The sequence below is a fragment of the Macaca nemestrina genome, chromosome 15, assembly GCF_043159975.1.
Source record: "Macaca nemestrina isolate mMacNem1 chromosome 15, mMacNem.hap1, whole genome shotgun sequence".
NCBI lineage: Eukaryota > Metazoa > Chordata > Mammalia > Primates > Cercopithecidae > Macaca > Macaca nemestrina.
In genome coordinates this window covers 114516790-114537636 of record NC_092139.1, presented here as the reverse complement: position 1 = coordinate 114537636, position 20847 = coordinate 114516790, and the positions used below count along the sequence as shown (strand labels likewise).

General features: G+C 48.6%; 1 protein-coding gene across 8 annotated transcripts in view; it reads right to left on the bottom strand.

The window, feature by feature from the left end:
- The window catches only part of LOC105489792 (TBC1 domain family member 22A), a 414387-nt gene that overhangs the window by 380608 nt on the left and 12932 nt on the right, over positions 1–20847 (bottom strand). For 6 of the 8 annotated variants that reach the window (XM_071080773.1, XM_071080772.1, XM_071080767.1 and 3 more), the window contains exons 2-3: positions 1910–1966; positions 651–991 (exon numbers count right to left, since the gene is read on the bottom strand). In XM_071080773.1, coding sequence (XP_070936874.1) covers positions 651–991; positions 1910–1966 — 398 coding nt within the window. Of the gene's footprint in view, positions 1–650; positions 992–1909; positions 1967–6787; positions 6906–19648; positions 19770–20847 lie in introns of those variants that run through there. The other 2 variants (XM_071080770.1, XM_071080769.1) reach the window with 2 other exon arrangements.

Here is a 20847-nt window from a genome sequence, read left to right as displayed (position 1 = left end):
CAGTGCCCGCGGCCCATGGTGGGTTCATCACATGACCGTGTGACTTTTCTATCACAGACGTGATGGCCTGTAACACCTAAAGAGCGGCAGCCACAGAAACAGCCTCAGGAACAGCTGCTGCGCACCAGTGCCATGCACACGGCCCCAGACACGACCCCACCCGTGGGGGTCAGAATGCGAATGTGGCCGACCCAACAGTCAGACTCCCAGCCGCTTCGGACCTGAGCCCACGTGTATGCACCCCGGGCAGGAATCCTGTAAGCTGCCTAGAGGGCCAGCCCCTAAACATGCAGGCTGGCAATGTCACCCATGGAACCATTGCAAGCTGGTGGAGTTAGGAGGGAGACAGTGTCCCCAGGCGCTTGCCCCTCCACGGCCCTCTCACGGCTGGCCCACAACAGCCTGGTGCCTCCACTCCACTCGGAGGAGAGACGCACTTAGCTAGGAGAGAAGAAAGCACGTGGGGGCCCCAGGATAGAGCGCAGGCCGCTTCCCTACCCTTGGAAGAGAACCGTAAGGGCTCTCATGGGCCAGGGGGCCTGCTGCAAATGAGGACGGGAACCCACTGATTCTCCCACAGTGAGCGGGTTCTGGCCACTTTCTTAGCCTGGCCAGAAACCCAGATCATCTCTTCAGTCCTCCCATCATACCTGCAGGACAGGACGTGTGGCTCTCACTGACAGACTTCACCAGCCGGAGGTCACCGCTGGGAGGTGAGGGCGGCTCTGCCTCAGGCCTGGGTTTCTGCTGCAGCCCCGGCCCCTCCTGCAGCGTGGGCCGCCCCTGCCGCTGGCTGTGGTTACGCAGCACCCGGTTGGCCGTCTCCATGACCACCTCGGAGTTCAGGCTCTCCGCCGCCATGGCCAGGAGCTCGTCGTCGTCCTCCCCAGCGTCCCAGGCATCGCTGGTATTGCTCTCGAACTCCTGAAAGGTGCTGACCCTCTTGGCCTTCACCGGTGTGGTCGGCATCTTGGCCGTGGACTTCAGCAAACTGCAATGCAAAGGCGGCCTTTACTCGTACATGCTCGAAGGTTTCACCCAAAACCAGCCAGGAAAGAATTCCCAGGTGAAAAGACAGGCATAGAAGTTTTCAGCTTCGATCTAGCAACAGTGAGTGAAAAAGCAAACACAATTCACAGAGGCAGCCAAAGGAGCACACCAGGTGAAGCCCATGAGGACTCAGTGGCAGGAGGGGAGGGGGCTCCAGCAAGGCCACCTGGGAGGAGGCACAGGGCCACATGGTGCTGCCCTGCAGACCCAGCCCAGCTCACTCTGACCAGTGGCACCTTCCCCGAGTCCCAGTAAGGCTCCTGCCCAGCAGTGGGGGTGTGGGCCAGGAGCACCTGTGCAGGGCATGGGCCTGTGGTATACGGATTTGAAGACACGATCATTTAAACAACATTCCCCCAAAATATGACAACACACAACACCGGCCCTACCTCATGTCAGAAACTCGTCAGACAGGTGCAGTCCTGCAGGGCCACACCAGTCAAGCACAAGTCCCACACCCTGTGCTCCCGCCTGCTGTGGAGGGGCCAGGACAGGCCAGGGCCAGGCTCCAGCAGCCGGTGGAGAATGTGGGAAGGAGGAGCGGAAAGGACAAGCCAGCATGGATGGCCTGCAGCCAGGCTGCCTGTGGCTAAAGGATGCCGGCTCCTGGCTCTTCCCAGGGCTCCCCCGCCTCCCCGCATCAGGCTGTGGCTCCCACAGCCACCGTCCTCACTGGGATGGGAAGCATGGGGTGTGCAGCATCTCACACAAAGCGACTGCTTGATCAGTGTGGCTGAATGAGAAACTACTCTACTCCTTCAGGAATGCCTGGGAGCAGAAGGGAAGCAGGAAGACCAGGGTTGCCACAGCCCTCCCACATCAGAGCCGAGACGCCAAGTGAGATTGGAACGTCACTTACGTGCCATGTAACAGTGGATCAAAGGGGGGGTGCTGGGCGCCATACACATGCTGGATGCTGATGGAAAAGAAATGGAAAACCAGTGAGCCTCTCTCCTGCCTTCCCAAGAGCCTACCACCAGCTCAGCCAAAAGGTGGGCTCCCAGGAACCCACAGGACTGAAGGAAGCAGCTTCTCATTGGCTGCTGCAGGCCTCCCTGCAGCCACCCGGGGTCCTGAGGGCCCAGTTCAGAAGGGATGAATGGCACCATACAAGCCCACACCCCACATCCCACACCCCACACCCCACACAAGCAGGGCATTCAGCCCCTCCCTGAGAATGGGCCTCAGCCCAACAAGCACCACCACAGACCCTGGGGCATCCACACCGTGACGAGGGTGTCTGGGAGTGCAATGAAGGGACTGCAGACTCTGCCCACAGACTAAAAACTCCAAGAAACACCCATCTGGGAATTCTCAACTGCCATCATTTTGTCTGAAACTGAATAGAGAATTGCAAAAGATAAATATAATTTTTTTAAAGATTTAATGGGCTGGACGCAGTGGCTCATGCCTGTAATCCCAGCACTTTGGGAGGCCAAGGTGGGTGGATCACAAGGTCAGGAGTTCGAGACCAGCCTGGCAAACATGGTGAAACCCTGTCTCTACTAAAAATACAAAAATTAGCTGGGCATGGTGGTGCGCGCCTGTAATCCTAGCTACTGGGGAGGCTGAGGCAGGAGAACGGCTTGAATCCAGGAGGCAGAGGTTGCAGCGAGCCAAGATTGAGCCACTGCACTCCAGCCTGGGTGACACAGCAAGACTCCATCTCAAAAAAAAAAAAAAAAAAAAAGATTTAATTGTTTTATTATAAAAGTCTTTATTATAAAAGTCTTATATTCATCAGAGCAAATTTGGAAAACCGATGGAAATGAAATACTCCACATGGCAGACACTGTTGGTTGACTGATCAACCTCTACCCAGAAGCCTTTGCTCCTTTGGCTGACTTCAGCCACGGCTGGCCCTGTGACACACATTTATTTCTCACAGCCAGCAAGAAATAAATGGGGGTTTTTACTTTTCTGGGGGGAAAAAAAAAAACAGGCTTACCTAGCACCCCTTTGGCCCCTAGCTTCTCTCCGTTGTTTTCCGCCTGGAACACAGAGGTGAGGCCTGGGACCTCAGCCATCGTGCGTGAGTGACGGAAGATGCCACCATGAAGGGCAGCAGGGCAGACAGGCGGGAAAGAGCATGGGGCTATGATGGCTTTGAGCTGCTGCCCAACCCTGCACTGCTCACCACAGACTACGAGACACATGAAATAAACGAATCTCTGTTTGTTGATGGCAATACTGGCAATGTTGGGAGGCCAAGGTGGGTGGATCGCTTGAGCTCAGGAGATTAGGACTAGCCTGGGCAATAGGGCGAAACCGTGTCTGTACAAAAAATATAAAAATATTGGCTGGGCGTGGTGACATAAGCCTGTGGTCCCAACTACTTGGGAGGCTGAGGTTGAAGTGAGCCAAGACTGCACCACTGAACTCTAACCAGGGTTACAGAGTGAGACCCTGTCTCAAAAAAATAAAATAAGTGATTACAAAAAAAATGGTGGGAATGATCGCTTGAGCCTGGGAGGTGGAGGTTGCAGTGAGCCAAGAATGTACCACTGCACTCCAATCTGGGTTACAGACTGAGACCCTGTCTCTAAAAAATAAAATAAAATGGGGATTACAAAAAAGCAATAAAGATATTTGGAGACAAATACTTGCACACAACTATGATAACCTCTTGAGGATAGACTCCTAGAAATGGAAAGCTTGGGACATAAAGCACGCATTAAAAATGCTGCTGGTCCACACTGCCAAAGAGCCGTGGCTCATATCCCACCAGCAGAGTCCGACACCACACATCACTGCTCATTCAACAGGAGAACAGTGGTCTCCGTGTCAGCTATGTGCCTTTTCATTCATTAGTGAGGTAAAACATTTTTTTCTAATTTTGTTCATTTGTACCTCTTCTTTTTGTAAATTGTTCATACCCTTTGTCCATTTTCTAATGAGGTGCTCACCACTTTCTTACTGCTTTGCAAAAAAAAACCTTGTAAACAGGGCATTCTTTCTTAGTCATTCCGGTGGTGTGGTCAGCAGAATAACGGCCCCCGCCCAAGATGTCCTACATCCTAACGCCCAGAACCTGTGACTGTGTCACCTGACGTGGCAAAGGGGACTTTGCAGATGCAATTAAGAACACAAACCCGGAGGTGGGAGACCGTCCTGGGCTACCCTGCTGGGCACAATCTAATCCTGGGTACTCAAAAGCAGAAAAGCTTCCCGGCTGTGGCCAGAGGGAGACATGACCACAAAAGGTCACACAAATGCAACATAGCGTTTGGAGAAAGGGGCCATATGCCAAGGAATGTGGGCGGCTTCCTGGCGCTGGAGAGAGCAGGGAAAACGCTCTCTCCTGGAGCTTCCAGAAGGAACCAGCCCCACCATCACCTTGGTGTTAGCCCAGTGAGACCCACATCAGACTTGCAAACTCTAGAAGTCTAAGATACCATGTGTGTTGTAAGCCAGTAAGTTTGTGATGATTTGTTAGAGCAGTGACAGAAAGAGAAAGGTGGTGGCCAATGTGTTTTCCTTGGTCTGGGAGGCTGAGCCACTCTTGTGTCCTTTCCTCATGATTCCACTTTGGGGACGACTCTTGGAAAGGCCCAGCCCTTCCGAGAGGGCACAAACATTTCACTGCGTGCTAGCTTCATCCTTCTAGAGGGCTCGTTCCTACCTTCAAGTTTTCAATCCACCTAGAATTTACTTTATTTTGCTATATAGCGTTTAGTAGGAAACTTTAAAAAAAAAAAATAGAGTTCAAATGTCATTAAGGAACCTCTCCTTTCACCCAGTGCTTCGAGAATATCATTTTTAACATTAAAATATTACATTAGGTCATTTTTCAGCTTCCCACTCAGTTTCTATTCAGTATCCCATTCCTAGGCCTGCAGCACAATATATTAATTATACCAAATGTTTACTTTTATATCCTAAGATTTTTCAGCAAAATTTAACAAACATTTTTTCAATACTGACTCTCAGGGCACTGGGGAGGCCAAAATAAGCACAATACAGTTCAAACTATTCAGGCCCTTACAGTTTACTTACAAAAGCAACACAAAGCAACACTTACACTGGCATTTTGAATGTTCCAGGATAATTCCTGCAAGAGCATGCCACAGGAGTATAGAAACCCAGTCTTACTGGGAGGCCGAGGCGGGCAAACCACAAGGTCAGGAGATTGAGATCATCCTGGCTAACACGGTGAAACTCCGTCTCTACTAAAAATACAAAAAATTAGCCGGGCTCGTGGTGGCGGGCACCTGTAGTCCCAGCTACTCGGGAGGCTGAGGCAGGAGAATGGCGTGAACCAGGGAGGCGGAGCTTGCAGTGAGCTGAGATCGCGCCACTGCACTCTAGCCTGGGCGACAGAGCGAGACTCTGTCTCAAAAAAAGAAAAAAAAAAATAGCCTGCCCAAGGTCACTCACACCTGGCAGGCTGCAAAGTCAGCTTAGTGACATATAGGACATAAGGAATAACCACACAGACACTACCCAGAGATTCACTTCCACCAAATTCCAACATTTGGTCATATAACAGAGTTGAAACCCTCCCCATTCTGGTTCTCTACCTGCCTCCTCCTAGGTAGCTACCAACCTGTATTTGACATTTGCCATTTCCATGTAAGAGTTTATACTATTATGGAAGAGAGGTGGATCTCTAGGCAACATACCATATTATTCTGCACATTTGCAAAGTTTACATTGTTATCATTTCATACATATGTATCTTTTAAAACTAGATGTTCCCTCAAGATTGTTTTTTATGTATCAATGTTAATGCATGCGGCTCCAGTTTTGTTCTGTGGGGTTTAACTGTACTTTAGCAGTAAACCAACTTTTCAAAAGAAATGTTACATGGAAATGCCAAACAGGTAAAGGCAGAGCTACTCTGGTGAAGGGGAGACGCAGGAGCCCCCACATGCACTGGCCACTCAACAGAAAGAGAGGAGCGGCAACTTCCAGAACCACAGCAGGACTCCAGGGGGACGCAGAAAGCTGCTGGTCTGGTTATTTCCTTAAATATAAGGAAAATGAACAAAACCGAGAGATGGTTCTCTGAGTAGATGAATAAAACTGACTAACCTTTCGCTAGACTGACTAAAAGAAAAAAGACTCAAATTACAAAAGTCAGAAATGAGGCTGGGCACCATGGCTCACGCCTAATCCCAGCACTTTGGGAAGCCAAGGCAGGTGGTTCACAAAGTCAGGAGATCGAGACCAGCCTGGCTAACACGGTGAAACCCCGTCTCTACTAAAAATACAACAAAATTAGCTGGGCGGGGTGGTGGGCACCTGTAGTCCCAGCTACTCGGGAGGCTGAGGCAGGAGAATGGTGTGAACCCAGGAGGCGGAGCTTGCAGTGAGCCCAGATCACGCCACTGCATTCCAGCCTGGGTGACACAGCAAGACTCCGTCTCAAAAAAAAAAAAAAAAAAAACAGAAATGAGGAAGAAGACATTATTATCAACCTTACAGAAATAAAAATAATTATGAGAATATTACGAACAACTGTACACCAACAAACAAGATAAATTAGATAAAATGTACAAACTCCCAGAAAGATACATACAATTGAAACTTAGTCAAGGAGCAGGAGGAAATATGACTAGATACATAACATGTAAAGAGGCTGAAAGAGGCTGGGCACACTGGCTCATGCTTGTAATCTTTGGGAAGCCAAGGTGGGAGGATCACTTGAACCCTAGGAGTTCAAGATCAGCCTGGCTAACAGAGCAAGACCTCATCTACTAAAAACCAAAAAGCTAGTGGGCATGGGAACACACACCTGTAGTCCCAGCTACTCAGAAGGCTGAGGTGGGAGGATCACTTGAGCTCAGGAATTCGAGGTTACAGTGAGTTATGATGGCACTACTGCGTTCCAGTGTGGGCAACAGAGCAAGACCCTGTCTCAAAAAAATAAAAAATGAAAATAAAGAGACTAAATTAGTAATCAAAACACTACCCACAAAGCCCAGAGGGATTTACTGGTAAATGCTACCAAATAGAGAAAGAAGAATTAATACCAATTCTTCATAAACCCTTCCAAAACCTAGAAAAGGAAGTAATACCTCCCAACTCATTCTATGAGGCCAATACTACCCTGATACCAAAATCAAGCAAAGACATCACGAAGAAACAAAACTACAGACCAGTATCTCTTATGAATATATACATAAAAACCCAAAACACTAGCAAACCAAATCCAACAACACATGAAAAGGGATTATGTGTAATAATCAAGTGGAATTTATCCAAGAAATGCAAGGTTTGTTTAATAAACAAAAATCAATTAGTGCAATACACTATATTTAAGAGAATAAAGTACAAAAACCACATGATCGTCTAAATAGATACAGAAAAAGCATATGATTCAATTCAACATTCCTTCATTCTAAAAATTCTCAACAAACCAGGAATCAAAGGTAATCTTCATCCTGATAAGGATATCTACAAAAAACTCACAGTTAACACCATACTTAGTGGTGAAAGGCTGAGTATATTGCCCCTAAACTCAGGAGCAAGGCAAGGATGGGAGGCGGCTCACACCTATAATCCAGCACTCACAACTTTGGGAGGCCAAGATGGGCGGGGTCACTTGAGCCCAGGAGTTAAAGACCAGTCTGGGCAACAAAGTGAGACCTCTATCTCTACAAAAAGTCAAGAAATTAACCAGGCATGATGATGCATGTCTGTGGTCCCAGCTACATGGGAGGCTGAAGCAGGAGAATCACTTGAGCTCAGGAGGTTGAGATCAAGGCTGCAGTGAGCCATGTTCGCAAAACTGCACTCCAGCCTGGGCAACAGAGCAGGACCTTGTCTCAAAACAAAACAAAAGTACTGACACAAGCTACAACATAGATGAATCTTGAAAATATTATGCTCAGTGAAAGAAGACAATTACCAAAGAAACGTGCATTATATTATTCCATTTATTTGAAATCCCTAGAACAGACAATTCTATATACAGAGAACGTAGATTAGTGGTAACTTGGGGACCAGAACAGGGAGGAAGGCAGGAGTGATAGTTACAGGACACATGAGGTTTTTTAGAGGCAATAAACATTCTCTAAAATTGATTGTGGTGATAGTTACGCAACTCTTTGAAGACACTAAAAAACCACTGCGTTATTTACTTTAAATGGGTGAAGGCTATTGTGTGTGAATTTACATGGGTGAACTGTGTTGTATCTGTATCTCGGGGAAGATGTCATAATTTTTTTAAGTCAACACAGTTTCTACCTGGCCCTCTTGGGTTCCCGCTCTTGGAACCCAGCTACCCATTCTCTGAAGACACCAAAATTAGCCACAAGGATCTCCCATATGTACACATTACAACCCACAGCACCAGCTAAAGGCCCAGCGGACAGCCTGCATCACCGCTAGACAAGTCAGTGAATCAGCCTTCTTATAATTTCAGCCCCGGCCTTCCAGTCTTCCTAGTGAGGCCCCAGACATCAAGGAGAAGAGACAAGACATCCCCACTATGCCCCATCTGAATTTCTCACCCACAAAACCTATCAGCAGAATCAAATGCTTGCTCTATGCAGGGGAAAAAAAAAAAAAAGATACAGCCTGCTTAGATCAAGCACAATCTATCTGTCATGTCCTTTCCCTGAAATGTCTTGGATTTCTCTCTGACACTGGTAGAAAGCTTTCAGGTTTAACAATCAAAAGGCCCAGGTTCAAGGTCCAGCTCCAACACTTACTAGCTGGTAAAGTTTTAACCAAGTAAGTACTCTGAATTTTCGTTTTCTCTTCCTGGAAATGGGAAGAAGAACACGTACAAAATGAGATAACCATATATCACAGCAATCCAAACACTGTGATGTGGCCTACGAATAGCAATCATCAATTTTTTTTTTTTTTTTTTGAGGCAGAGTCTCGCTCTGTCGTCCAGGTTGGAGTGCAGTGGCGCGATCTGGGCTCACTGCAAGCTCCGCTTCCCAGGTTCACGCCATTCTCCTGCCTCAGCCTCCTGAGTAGCTGGGACTACAGGCGCCCGCCACCACGCCCGGCTAATTTTTTTGTATTTTTTTTAGTAGAGACGGGGTTTCACCGTGTTAGCCAGGATGGTCTCGATCTCCTGACCTCGTGATCCGCCCGCCTCGGCCTCCCAAAGTGCTGGGATTACAGGCGTGAGTCACCGTGCCTGGCCACAGTCATCAATATTATCAATCTCTCTTTATATGAACATTTACGTTCTTCCTATCATTCCCCAATGTATCTCTATTGCTCAAAACCAGCATACATCTCGGCCTACTTAAAAGGACTATTTGCACGTCCTTTTAAAAACAGTCTCTGTCACATTATCACAGGCCAAAGGCTTTTCCTCCCAGGACAGCCGGAAATTCATAAATTCTTCATAGGCAAACCGTTTGTGTTTACTAAACAAAAAATGTTCCAACAAAGTTCAGCTCAGACTAAAGGAATCCCATTTTATCTTACCAAAATTGCACTTTTATTTGTTTCTGCATAGCTAAAAAGAAAAGCAGACTTCAACTAAAGATATTTTAAAAGAATATGTAGCTCATTTCAGATAACGAAATCTGTCTTTAAAAAAGTATATTAAGGCCGGGCGCAGTGGCTCGCGCCTGTAATCCCAGCACTTTGGGAGGCTGAGGCGGGCAGATTACGAGGTCAAGAGATCGAGACCATCCTGGCTAACATGGTGAAACCCCGTCTCTACTAAAAATACAAAAAATTAGCCAGGCGTGGTGGCGGGCGCCTATAGTCCCAGTTACTTGGGAGGCTGAGGCAGGAGAATGGCGTGAACCCGGGGGGCGGAGCTTGCAGTGAGCCAAGATCGCGCCACTGCACTCCAGCCTGGGTGACAGAGCAAGACTCTGTCCAAAAAAAAAAAAAAAAAAGCATATTAACTGGCCAAGTATGGTGGCTCACACCTGTAATCCTAGCACTTTGGGGGCCTGAGGAAGGAGGATCACTTGAGACCAGGAGTTCAAGACTAGTCTGGGCAACATAGTGAGACACTCATCTCTACCAAAAAATTAACTTAGCTGGGCACAGTGGCATGTACCTGTAGCTCCTGCCACTCATGAGGCTAAAGTAGATGGCTCACATGAACCCAGGAGTTGGAGGTTGCAGTGGGCTGTGATCACACCACTGCACTCCAGCCTGGGCAACAAAGCAAGACTCTGTATCGAAAAAAAAAAAAAAAAGTATATTAGTCAATAAACTTCTTAATGAATTATACTGCTTTGTAACATTGCAGCCATCTACTGTTTTAAAGAGAACCCTCGTGATTCCTTATGAAAAGCAGATACATAGGACATAATTTCACTTGACAGACAACCTGGAAAACCCGTGCACAAGCACACAGGAGATGAGCTCAGCAATGTCTAGAATGCTAACAAAGACAAAAAAAACTTTTTGAGATAAACCTAGATGCCCATTGACTGAATAATGTGTAAGCCAGAATACACACATATGATGGAATACTACGCATAGCAGACGGGAATTAACTAGAACCACCAGAACCAATACAGATAAATGTCATAAACAGAACAGTGAAGAGGAGAGCAAGCTGACAGTGTGACATCCTTTATAAAAATGTTTTGGCTGGGTGCAGTGGCTCACGCCTGTAATCCCAGCACTTTGGGAGGCAGAGGCGGGCGGATCACGAGGTCAGGAGATCGAGACCATCCTGGTTAACATGGTGAAACTCTGTCTCTACTGAAAACATTTTTAAAAATTAGGCTGGTGAGGTGGCGGGCGCCTGCAGTCCCAGCTGCTCGGGAGGCTGAGGCAGGAGAATGGCCTGAACCCGGTAGGCGGAGCTTGCAGTGAGCCGAGATCGCGCCGCTGCACTCCAGCCTGGGCGACAGAGCAAGACTCCGTCTCAGGGAAAAAAAAAAAAAGTTAAAGGCGAAATGATACTGTATATCATTTTTGATACATATATGAGTGGTTAAAAAAACTCCTGCACACATGGGAATGGAAATACAAAACTCAGAACAGGGGTCTGGGGAGTGGCTAAGTTCAGGCAAAGACCCCACGGCAGCTTCCACTGTGTGTGTGCACTGTCGTCTTTCCCGTGCTGGATGGAGATACGGTGTCTTCTGTATTACATCAGCCTGTGTGCCCTTTCCGAATGGCTGAAACGCTTTCTAGTTTTTTAAAGATCGCTCTGGCTCTGTGAAGGTGAGGTGTGCGTGCCCTGGACACGGGCACACTGCTGGAGCACCGCCTTACTCTCCAGAAGGGTCGAAACATGAAGGACTCCTGGGGGCACACTGCTGATAACTCTAAGTCTCCCCCTTCTTTTGAGACTACAAACAGAAGTCTTTCAAAAAGTAAGCTCAGTATCATTAGCCATCAGAGAAACACAAATCCAAACCACCACGGGATACCACTTCGCACCCAGCAGAATGGCAGAAATTAAAAAGATGCTAAAGCGTGATGGTGAGGATGCAGAGACTGGAACCTCACACACTGCTAGTGGGAATGAAAAATGGGCAGCTGCTGTGGAAAACAGCTTGGCAGGTCCTCGGAAGGTTACATGGAGTTATCACGTGACCCTGCAATTCCACTCAAAGGTAGATACCCAAGAGAAACGAAAATACACATCCATACCAAAACCTCATACAGCATTATCCATAACAGCCACAGAGTGGAGGCAAATGTCCACCAGCTGATGAATGGGGTCAACACAACGTGGCCGAACCACACGATGGAGTAATATTAGGTCATAAAGGGAATGAAGTCTTAGTACACAACATAGCATGGGTGAATCTTGACAACATGAAGCTGAGAGAAGCCAGACGCAAAAGGCCGCACACTGTGTGATTCCACTGACATGCAACATCCAGATAGTAGACCCGTGGTTGCCAAGGGGGCGAGGAGAGAATGGGAAGTGAATGCTAACAGGTACAGCGTTACTCTCTGTGGTGATTAAATTTTTCTAAAATTGACTGTAGTAATGACTGCATAACTATGAATATACTAAAAACAGCAAGCACTTTAAATGGGCGAACAGTGTGGCACGTAAGTGGTATCTCTATAAAGATGGAAGGCAGGACAGGAAAGGCCCCCTCCCTGACCCCACTGTGTCCCAGGAAGGCCGGTACGTCATGGAAGGGAAGGCTCGAGATGGCTGACCCGTCTCATTCATTCAACCTTTAAATAGGCCAAAGTCTGGCCAGGCGCAGTGGCTCACGCTTGTCATCCCAGCACTTTGGGAGGCCAAGGCGGACGGATCACGAGGTCAGGAGATCGAGACCATCCTGGCTAACATGGTGAAACCCCGTCTCTACTAAAAATACAAAAATTAGTCCAGGCACGGTGGCTCACGCCTGTCATCCCAGCACTTTGGGAGGTCAAGGCGGGCGGATCACGAGGTCAAGAGATCGGGACTATCCTGGCCAACATGGTGAAACCTCATCTCTACTAAAAATACAAAAACTAGCCAGGCGTGGGGGCGCACGCCTGTAGTACCAGCTACCCGGGAGGCTGAGGCAGGAGAACTGCTTGATCCCGGGAGGCAGAGGGTGCAGTGAGCCGAGATCATGCCACTGCACTCCAGCCTGGTAACGGAGTGAGACTCCATCTCAAAAAAAGTAAGAAGTCCAAGTTCACTTGTCCCACCATGAATGACAAGTTTGTAGTGTCAATCACCACAGAACAACACACTTTAGCATGTGCTTCACATGAAAATGACAGATTTCACCACCCCCAAACTTGAGGAGGGCTAACCAGTTAGCAGTGAGCAAAGGCAGGGGCCATTAGTTGGGTGTTCTGGTCGAATGGATACACATCCCACTGATCCTACACACACACAGCCGGGGCCCTCAGACAGAAAAGCACATGAGCAAACACTGACAAAGGGTCACAGGCTCTAGCCCGCGACAGCAGAGGCCGCACGCAGGTGAAAGTGGAACAACGTGCACGAGGGACAAGACACCCCAGGGCAGGCCAGGGAGGGGCCGGCAGAGAGATGCCCCAAGGGGCTGGGCCCTGAAGAAGACCCCCAACCAAAAAGACCTCCCCATGCCCTCCCCAACAACAGCCCTCAGAATTGTGGCCAAAGCTCACCTTTTCAACACAAGGCACAAGGAGACACAACTGCAATGCCGCCACGCGTGAGGGGAACCCGAGGACACCCATGGCAAGGGAGGCAGGTAAACTAAGGTCTAACACAAGAACTGGGGTTGGGCATGGTGGCTCAGGCCTATAATCCCAGCACTTTGAGAGGCCAAGGTGGGCAGATCTCTTGAGTCCAGGAGTTCAAGACCAGTCTGGGCAACGTAGTGAAACCCTGTCTCTATAAAAAATATAAAAATTAGCCAGGCATGGTGGTGTGCTCCTATAGTCCCAGCTACTCAGGAGGCTGAGGTGGGAGGATCACCTGAGCCCAGGAAGTCAAGGCTGCAGTGAGCCAAGATCGCGCACCACTGCACTCCAGCCTGGGCTAGAGTGACACCCTGTCTAAAAAAATAAAAAAATAAAAATTGGGAGGGCACCTCCAGGGAGAAGGGGAGAGGGGTCACAGCATGAGAACAGGGTGGAGGAACAGGCTGGAGACACTGGTCAGCTGTGGGGGTCGGGGCAGAGGGAAATGCCCAAGAGAAAGAGAATGGGTCCCTGAAATCAACACCATCTCTTCAGGACTGTGCCCAGAGCTGTCTTTACAACATGACTCAGAAAACCTTAAATTTAAATACACAATAAACAAAACACGAGAATCAAATACTTGCTGAAAATCTATTTGTGGATAGCCAGAACCTCCACTTGGTGCTCGCTTGACAGCAGCATGAAACACAGAAGCCTTCAGCTTCTACTGACTACACTGCGTTATGTTTCTCCATTCAAGTCACTCAACAAACACTGACTGGGCACCTGCTCCACACCAGGCCCCGGGCTGGTCGCGGAAAGCTGACAGTAAACAAGCGAGAGTCCCTGTCCTCAGGCTGCCTTCACAAAAGCGGCTAATCCATGAGGACACAGGTGACTCTGAAGCGGGAAGAGACAAGTCAGAGGCAAGAGGAACAGAGCGAATCGAGCCAGTTGCTGCAAGGGCACTGGGTTTTGACAGGAGGCAGCTCTGCCCAGCAGATCCCGCAGAATGTTTTTCTGGTTTGAATCTGAATCCTCTACACCAAGGTGCTGCCTTTCAAACAAACCTGATGGTGTATCAGAACAGCTTTTTTTTTAATTGAAGGTTAAACAGCAGTGGTTGAAAATAGCACTGGAGAGTGAAATAGGGAAGAGTGAAAGAAAAGAAAAGTATGGAAAAGCAATAAATTCAGCTGCAATGTTCTCGGAATCATAAAAGAAATGAAACATTTACGATTAAATGCTTCTCTGTATTTCACATATATGAAGTAAACAGACAAGTCATCTAGTCAAATTCATTTTATGGCTAATCAACCTCTCTTCTCCAAGCACAGTCATCATTCAATGCCCCCTTAGGGTTCAATAGCAGCTTTCTGAATTACGTACTCAAATTAGCAACTGAATTTACCATTCGGCTCATTCCAACACACGGCGATGCTCCCCAGATTTATAAAATATGTTCAGAAGTAAATTTTCCAAGGAAATTAACTCTATGAGCTTTGGAGGAAAATGTACGAAAAACCATTCTGACAACGGTAAACAATTCCACCATCCCCTCCGTCTACAGCATAATCTGAAACTTGTGCCCACCCCGAGGGTCAACAGCAGAAAGATGTGGTGCCTGAGACCCAAACCAGAGGGTCTCCGAGGGCTGTCCCGCCCTGACACCCACACCACTCTGGCAGTAATGCACATGCTATCCCGCAAGGCTCCCAGCTGTGTGGTGTCACTTCTGGGCCACAAACTCCCTGCTACATTTTGTCTCATGTCACACTCCTCACAGCCCTCGGAGCACTGAGAACCCAGCAGGGGCTGAGGCAATTACTGGGTCAAATGGACATCTCTGCAAATAGGTCTTGGAAACAGCATTTTTACAAAAATTTTTTCCCTCACATAACAAAAGCAATGCGTATTTATTATAGAAAACAGAAAATACGAAGGAAATGGAAGTATTTTGAAATTGTCCTGGCCGGGCGCTGCGGCTCACGCCGGCAATCCCAGCACTTTGGGAGGCTGAGGTGGGTGGATCACCTGAGGTCAGGAGTTCGAGACCAGCCTGACCAACATGGAGAAAATTCATCTCTACTAAAAATACAAAATTAGCTGGGCGTTGTGGTGCACGCCTGTAATCCCAACTACTCAGGAGGCTGAGGCAGGAGAATCGCTTGAACCCGGGAAGTGGAGATTGCGGTGAGCTGAGATTGTGCCACCACACTCCAGCCAGGGCAATGAGAATAAAACTCCATCTCAAAAAAAAAAAAAAAAAGAAAAGAAACTGTCCAACACAGAGAAGTACAGTCCAACACAGAGAAGTACAGTCAAGCACCACATAACGACATTTTAGTCAACAACAGACCTCATATGGGACCATGGTCCTGTAAGACTATAATGCCGCTGAAAAATTGGTCACCTAGTGATGTCACAGCCAAAGATACATCGTAGCACAAAGCACACTCCTGTTTGTGGTGATGCTGATATATGCAAATCTACTGTACTGCCAGTCCTATAACAGTACAGCACATACATTATATACTATATGTGATACTTGATCATAATGAACAACTATGGTACTGCTTTATGTATGTATTCATTGTACTCATTGTATTATACTTTTTCTTTTTTTTTTTTTTTTTTTTTTTTGGCAGAGTTTTGCTCTTGTCATCCAGGCTGAAGTGCAATGGCATGATCTCGACTCACTGCAACCTCTGCCTCCGGGATTCAAGTGATTCTCCTGCCTCAGACTCCTGAGCATCTGGGATTACAGGTGCCCACCACCATGCCAGGCTAATTTTTGTCTATTTTAGTAGAGACGGGTTTCACCATGTTGGCCAGGCTGGTCTCGAACTCCTGACCACAGGTGATCTGCCCGCCTAGGCCTCCCAAAGTGCTGGGATTACAGGCGTGAGCCACTGTGCTCAGCCTATTGTACTATACTTTTTATCATTATGTTAGAGTATGCTCCTTCTACTTATTAAGAAAAAAAAAAAAAAAAAGCTGTAAAACAGCCTCGGGCAAGTCCTCAGTCCCTCAGGAGGCATTCCAGAAGAAGGCAATGACCGCTCCATGCATGTTACTGCCCCCGAAGACCTTCCGCTGGGACAAGATGTGGAGGTGGAAGCCAGTGGCACTGATGGTCCTGACCCTGTGTCGGCCTAGGCTAATGGGTGTGTCTGTGTCTTAGTTTTTAACAAAAAGCTGAAAAAGAAAAAAATAAAAAATTTTAGGCCGGGCGCGGTGGCTCAAGCCTGTAATCCCAGCACTTTGGGAGGCCGAGACGGGCGGATCACTAGGTCAGGAGATCGAGACCATCCTGGCTAACACGGTGAAACCCCGTCTCTACTAAAAAATACAAAAAACTAGCCGGGCGAGGTGGCGGGCGCCTGTAGTCCCAGCTACTCAGGAGGCTGAGACAGGAGAATGGCCCGAACCCGGGAGGCGGAGCTTGCAGTGAGCTGAGATCCGGCCACTGCACTCCAGCCTGGGCGACAGAGCGAGACTCCGTCTCAAAAAAAAAAATAAATAAAAATAAATAAAAAATAAAAATAAAAAATTTTAAAAAGAGAAAAAAGCTTACTAAGGATATAAAGAAAAATATTTTGGTACAGCTGTACAATGTATTTGTGTTCTAAGCTACGTCATAATAGAAAGGAGTCAAAACGTTTTTAAAAAATCAAAACGTTTGCGAAGTTGAAAAGTCACAGCAAGCTAAGGTTAACTACTGAAGAAAGAAGGTGTTTTCATGAATCTAGTGTAGCCTAAATGCAGAGTGTTCAGGACGTCTACACAATGCACAGTGACGACCCAGGCCTTCCCGTTCACTCACCCTCCATTCACCAACCCACCAACAGCAAGAGCAACGTCCGGTCCTGCGAGCGCCAGTCACACCGGCCGCCCTACACGAGCATGCCACTTCATCGTTTATCTGTATTTGTACTATCCCTGCTCCATATTCAGAGATGTTCAGATACACACATACTAACCACTGTGTGACAACTCCCTGCAGTATTCAAAACAGTACCATGCTGTACAGGCGTGTAACCTCGCAGCAACAGACGGTGCCACACAGCCCAGGTGTGCAGCAGGCGACACCGTGTAACCTCGCAGCAACAGATGGTGCCACATAGCCCAGGTGTGCAGCAGGCGACACCGTACTAACCCTACCTAGGTTTGTATAAATGCGCTCTGTGATGTTCACACAAGGACAAAATCACCTAAGGACGCATTTCTCAGAAGGCATCCCCGTCGCCAAGTGAGGCATGTCTTCCCACGCGGCTCCACCGTCCTGGCAGCCAGCCATCACCGAGTCCCACTCCCCCTCTCTCCTTCTTGCTGCTTCTCACTCAGTCCTGGCCCTGCCCGGCTTCCCCTCGGGACTCACCACACTGAGATCTTTCTTCTTGCTCCCTCCTCTGCCTCCTGCCAGCCTCTCCACATGCCCCAGACTCTTCTGTGTGTTCCCTACTCTGCTCCCCAAAGCCAAGTCCTCAGTCCTCCTTTTTTCTCCTATGAAAAATCATGCTCTCTCCTGCCTTCCTCCACCCGAGTAAATGGTTCTCAAACTCGTGCCTCCAAGCAGAACCACTGCCAACTCTCAGCCACGAATCCACCACCTCACGTCAATGGGTCCCCCACAAAAGTCACTTGTGGCCCACTGGCCACTCACCATACCCACTCTTCGGTCCCCACCCTTGGACAACATCACTCTCTACCAGTCACACGAAAATAGACAACGTGCGGGTCCCTGCCTCGTACCTCTCCCTCGAGCCCTCTTCTCCTGGCAGCCCCTGGCTCTCACTGGCCTATGTCCTGGCATCAAAAACCCTGTTTGTGGCACATATACACCATGGAATACTATGCAGCCATAACAAGGACAAGTTTCATACCCTTTGCAGGGACATGGATGAAGCTGGAAACCATCATTCTCAGCAAACTATCACAAGAAGAGAAAACCAAACACCATATGCTCTCGCTCACAGGTGGGAATTGAACGATGAGATCACTTGGATACAGGAAGGGGATCATCACACTCCGGGCCCTACTGTGGCGGGGAGCGGGGAGGGATAGCATTAGGGAATATACCTAATGTAAATGACGAGTTAATGGGTGCAGCACACCAACATGGCACATATATACATATGTAACAAACCTACATGTTGTGTACATGTACCCTAGAACTTAAAGTATAATAAAGTAAACAAACAAATGAATTTGGATTTTAGGTAAACAAAGAGCTTCTTATATATGTCCCAAATATTGCGTGGGGCAGACCTATACTAAAAAAAAAGAAAATAAGAAAACCCTCTGTTCCCACTGACTTAAATCAGGGCTCCATTTCTCTCATTCTGCCCAGGTATCTCCTGTGACCACCTCCAGAACTGCAATCCACCAACATGAGGGTCAGCCTCGTCTCCTCCCTGAAGAACACCACCCACCCACAGTCTCCACTTCCTCTAGGTCACCTTGGAAACCTCCCACACATCCCTCCTCTCCTGTCCATCAGCCCTGGCCCTGGCCCATCCCCTCCTCCCAAGAAGAACACAACGGCTACACCGGCTGCCCCTGGGTTTGGCCTCAGCTCTGCCGTCCTGTGCCCATCAGGGGACGGGTCACTCCCCAGCTGAACATCCTTCAAGGTCTTTCTACAGACCTTGGGGAAGAACTCGGATGCTTTCAGGTCCCATGAGGCCTGTGCAGCGCCCTCCTGCCGCTCCCGGCTCACACGCCCCCTCTCGGGAGGGCTCTCTTTTCCCACCTTTTGCAATGTGTGGCACAGGGTCCATTTTGAACATCTACTGAACTAAATGAATTGCAAACACTTCCGGACAGTCCCCTTCCTCTCTCTCTCTCCCCCATGGCCATGGTTCTCACCCTACTTCCCGGCCGGCCTCGTCCTACCCGTGCAATCTTGGCTCAGTTCCCTGACCTGAGCCCCTGTCTCTAGCACACAGTAACAGGTCAATAAATGGTAGCAGGAGGTCTGATCAGGTGGCCCCTGCTCAGAAACCTTCCCTAACTCCAAACACAAAACAGCCTCAAGCCAAAACTCCTGCAGCCACCATCCTGAACACTGACCCTCACCTGCATCCCACCACACAGCCGCAGCTGTGCCCACTCCTTCCACCTCTGTTCTCAGGTAACCAGCGACTCATCAGGTTCCCAAACACACCCTGTATTCCTCCTTACCTGGGCTGTGTTCAAGCCACCCTGTGCCAAGAAGGCCTTGTCGCAGCCCCTGACTACAGAACACGCCCCCACACCCCAGGTAACCTTCAAAGTCCAGTTTAATGTCATCTCATGTCCTCAGTGAAAACTGCCCTTTCCTTGCCCATGCTGCCACAGGGCTTCCTGGCCCCTCCACGGCCCGCTTGGCACCAGCATCCTTGCGGCAGAAGCTCCCAGCTGGTCTGTCTCCCTCAGCAAACAGAAGTCCCTCGGTAGCAGGAGTAACACCAGGCTCACCTTTGCACACACCCCAGGGCCTCGCGTGCAAACACAGCGCGTCCCATAACTGCTTGTTACATTTAATTCTCTTCCTCACTATGCAAATACTTCAACGATTAAGCATTTAAAGGCATACCATATCTTTGAAGGAATTAAGTTCCAAGAATACAGGACATCTTCTCACAACAAAACCTAGCTAGGTAACAACACCCTCTTAAAAGCTCCCAAGCTGCTGTTAAGGTGGCCTTTTCTATGAGCTATTTAAAAGCATGACGGCTTAGGAAGGCACATTTGGCTGACGCACAAGCTGCTACGGTGGCTCTAGTGACTGGTTTTGGAACACAAAACTAACTCAATATAGAGATTAATTCTAAAAGAAAACAAAATGGAGCCCACAGCCAACAATCCTCTACCAGCCCTTTCCAGGAGGCAGCTGTGGCCATGCAGGAATCACCTCCTGCACCATCGATAAACCTGAGAACTTGGCAGCGGCCAGACCCAGTCTCAAAACAGAAGAGGCAGCGCTCTGTGCTCTTCCTCCACCCCGATAAAGCAACTCCCAAGGCCCCAGACATGAGCAGGAAAATCCTGTCATAAATTCTATAAAACTGTGATTGTCTCTGAACCTTTCTTCCTCCCAGATCCCCTCTGAATTCGGAAAGAAGCAAGGCCAGATCTCCCCTTGACTCCCAAACTCAACAGCATAACGTAGGGAGTCCCAGCCAACTCGCTGGCCTCCCTGCCGCAAACACATTCACGTGCAAACAAGGGCAGCAGGGGCACCAAGCCCTCGCGGAGGAGCTGCCACCCCTGAGAGAGCCACAGTGACACCAAGGGACTCGCCCCCTTTCCAAGACGGGGTCCTCTGCCCTGCCCCTCCACACATCCCGAGCCACTGACAGCTTTCAGCCAAGGATCAGGAGCTCATCCAGACAACTGCAATGAACATCACTTGCCTCATCTAGGTGAAAGCCTTAGAGCCAGCAAGCCTATTTTTTTTTCTTCTTTTTTGAGACAGAGTCTTGCTGTGTCGCCCAGGCTAGAGTGCAGTGGCGAGATCTCGGCTCACTGCAAGCTCCGCCTCCCGGATTCACGCCATTCTCCTGCCTCAGCCTCCCAAGTAACTGGGACTACAGGCGCCCGCCACCACACCCGGCTCATTTTTTGTATTTTTAGTAGAGACGGGTTTTCACCATGTTAGCCAGGATGGTCTCGATCTCCTGACCTCGTGATCCACCCGCCTCGGCCTCCCAAAGTGCTGGGATTACAGGTGTGAGCCACCGCACCCGGCCTTTATTTTTTAGTTTAGTAAAAATGTTTCATAAAAGAAGGCCC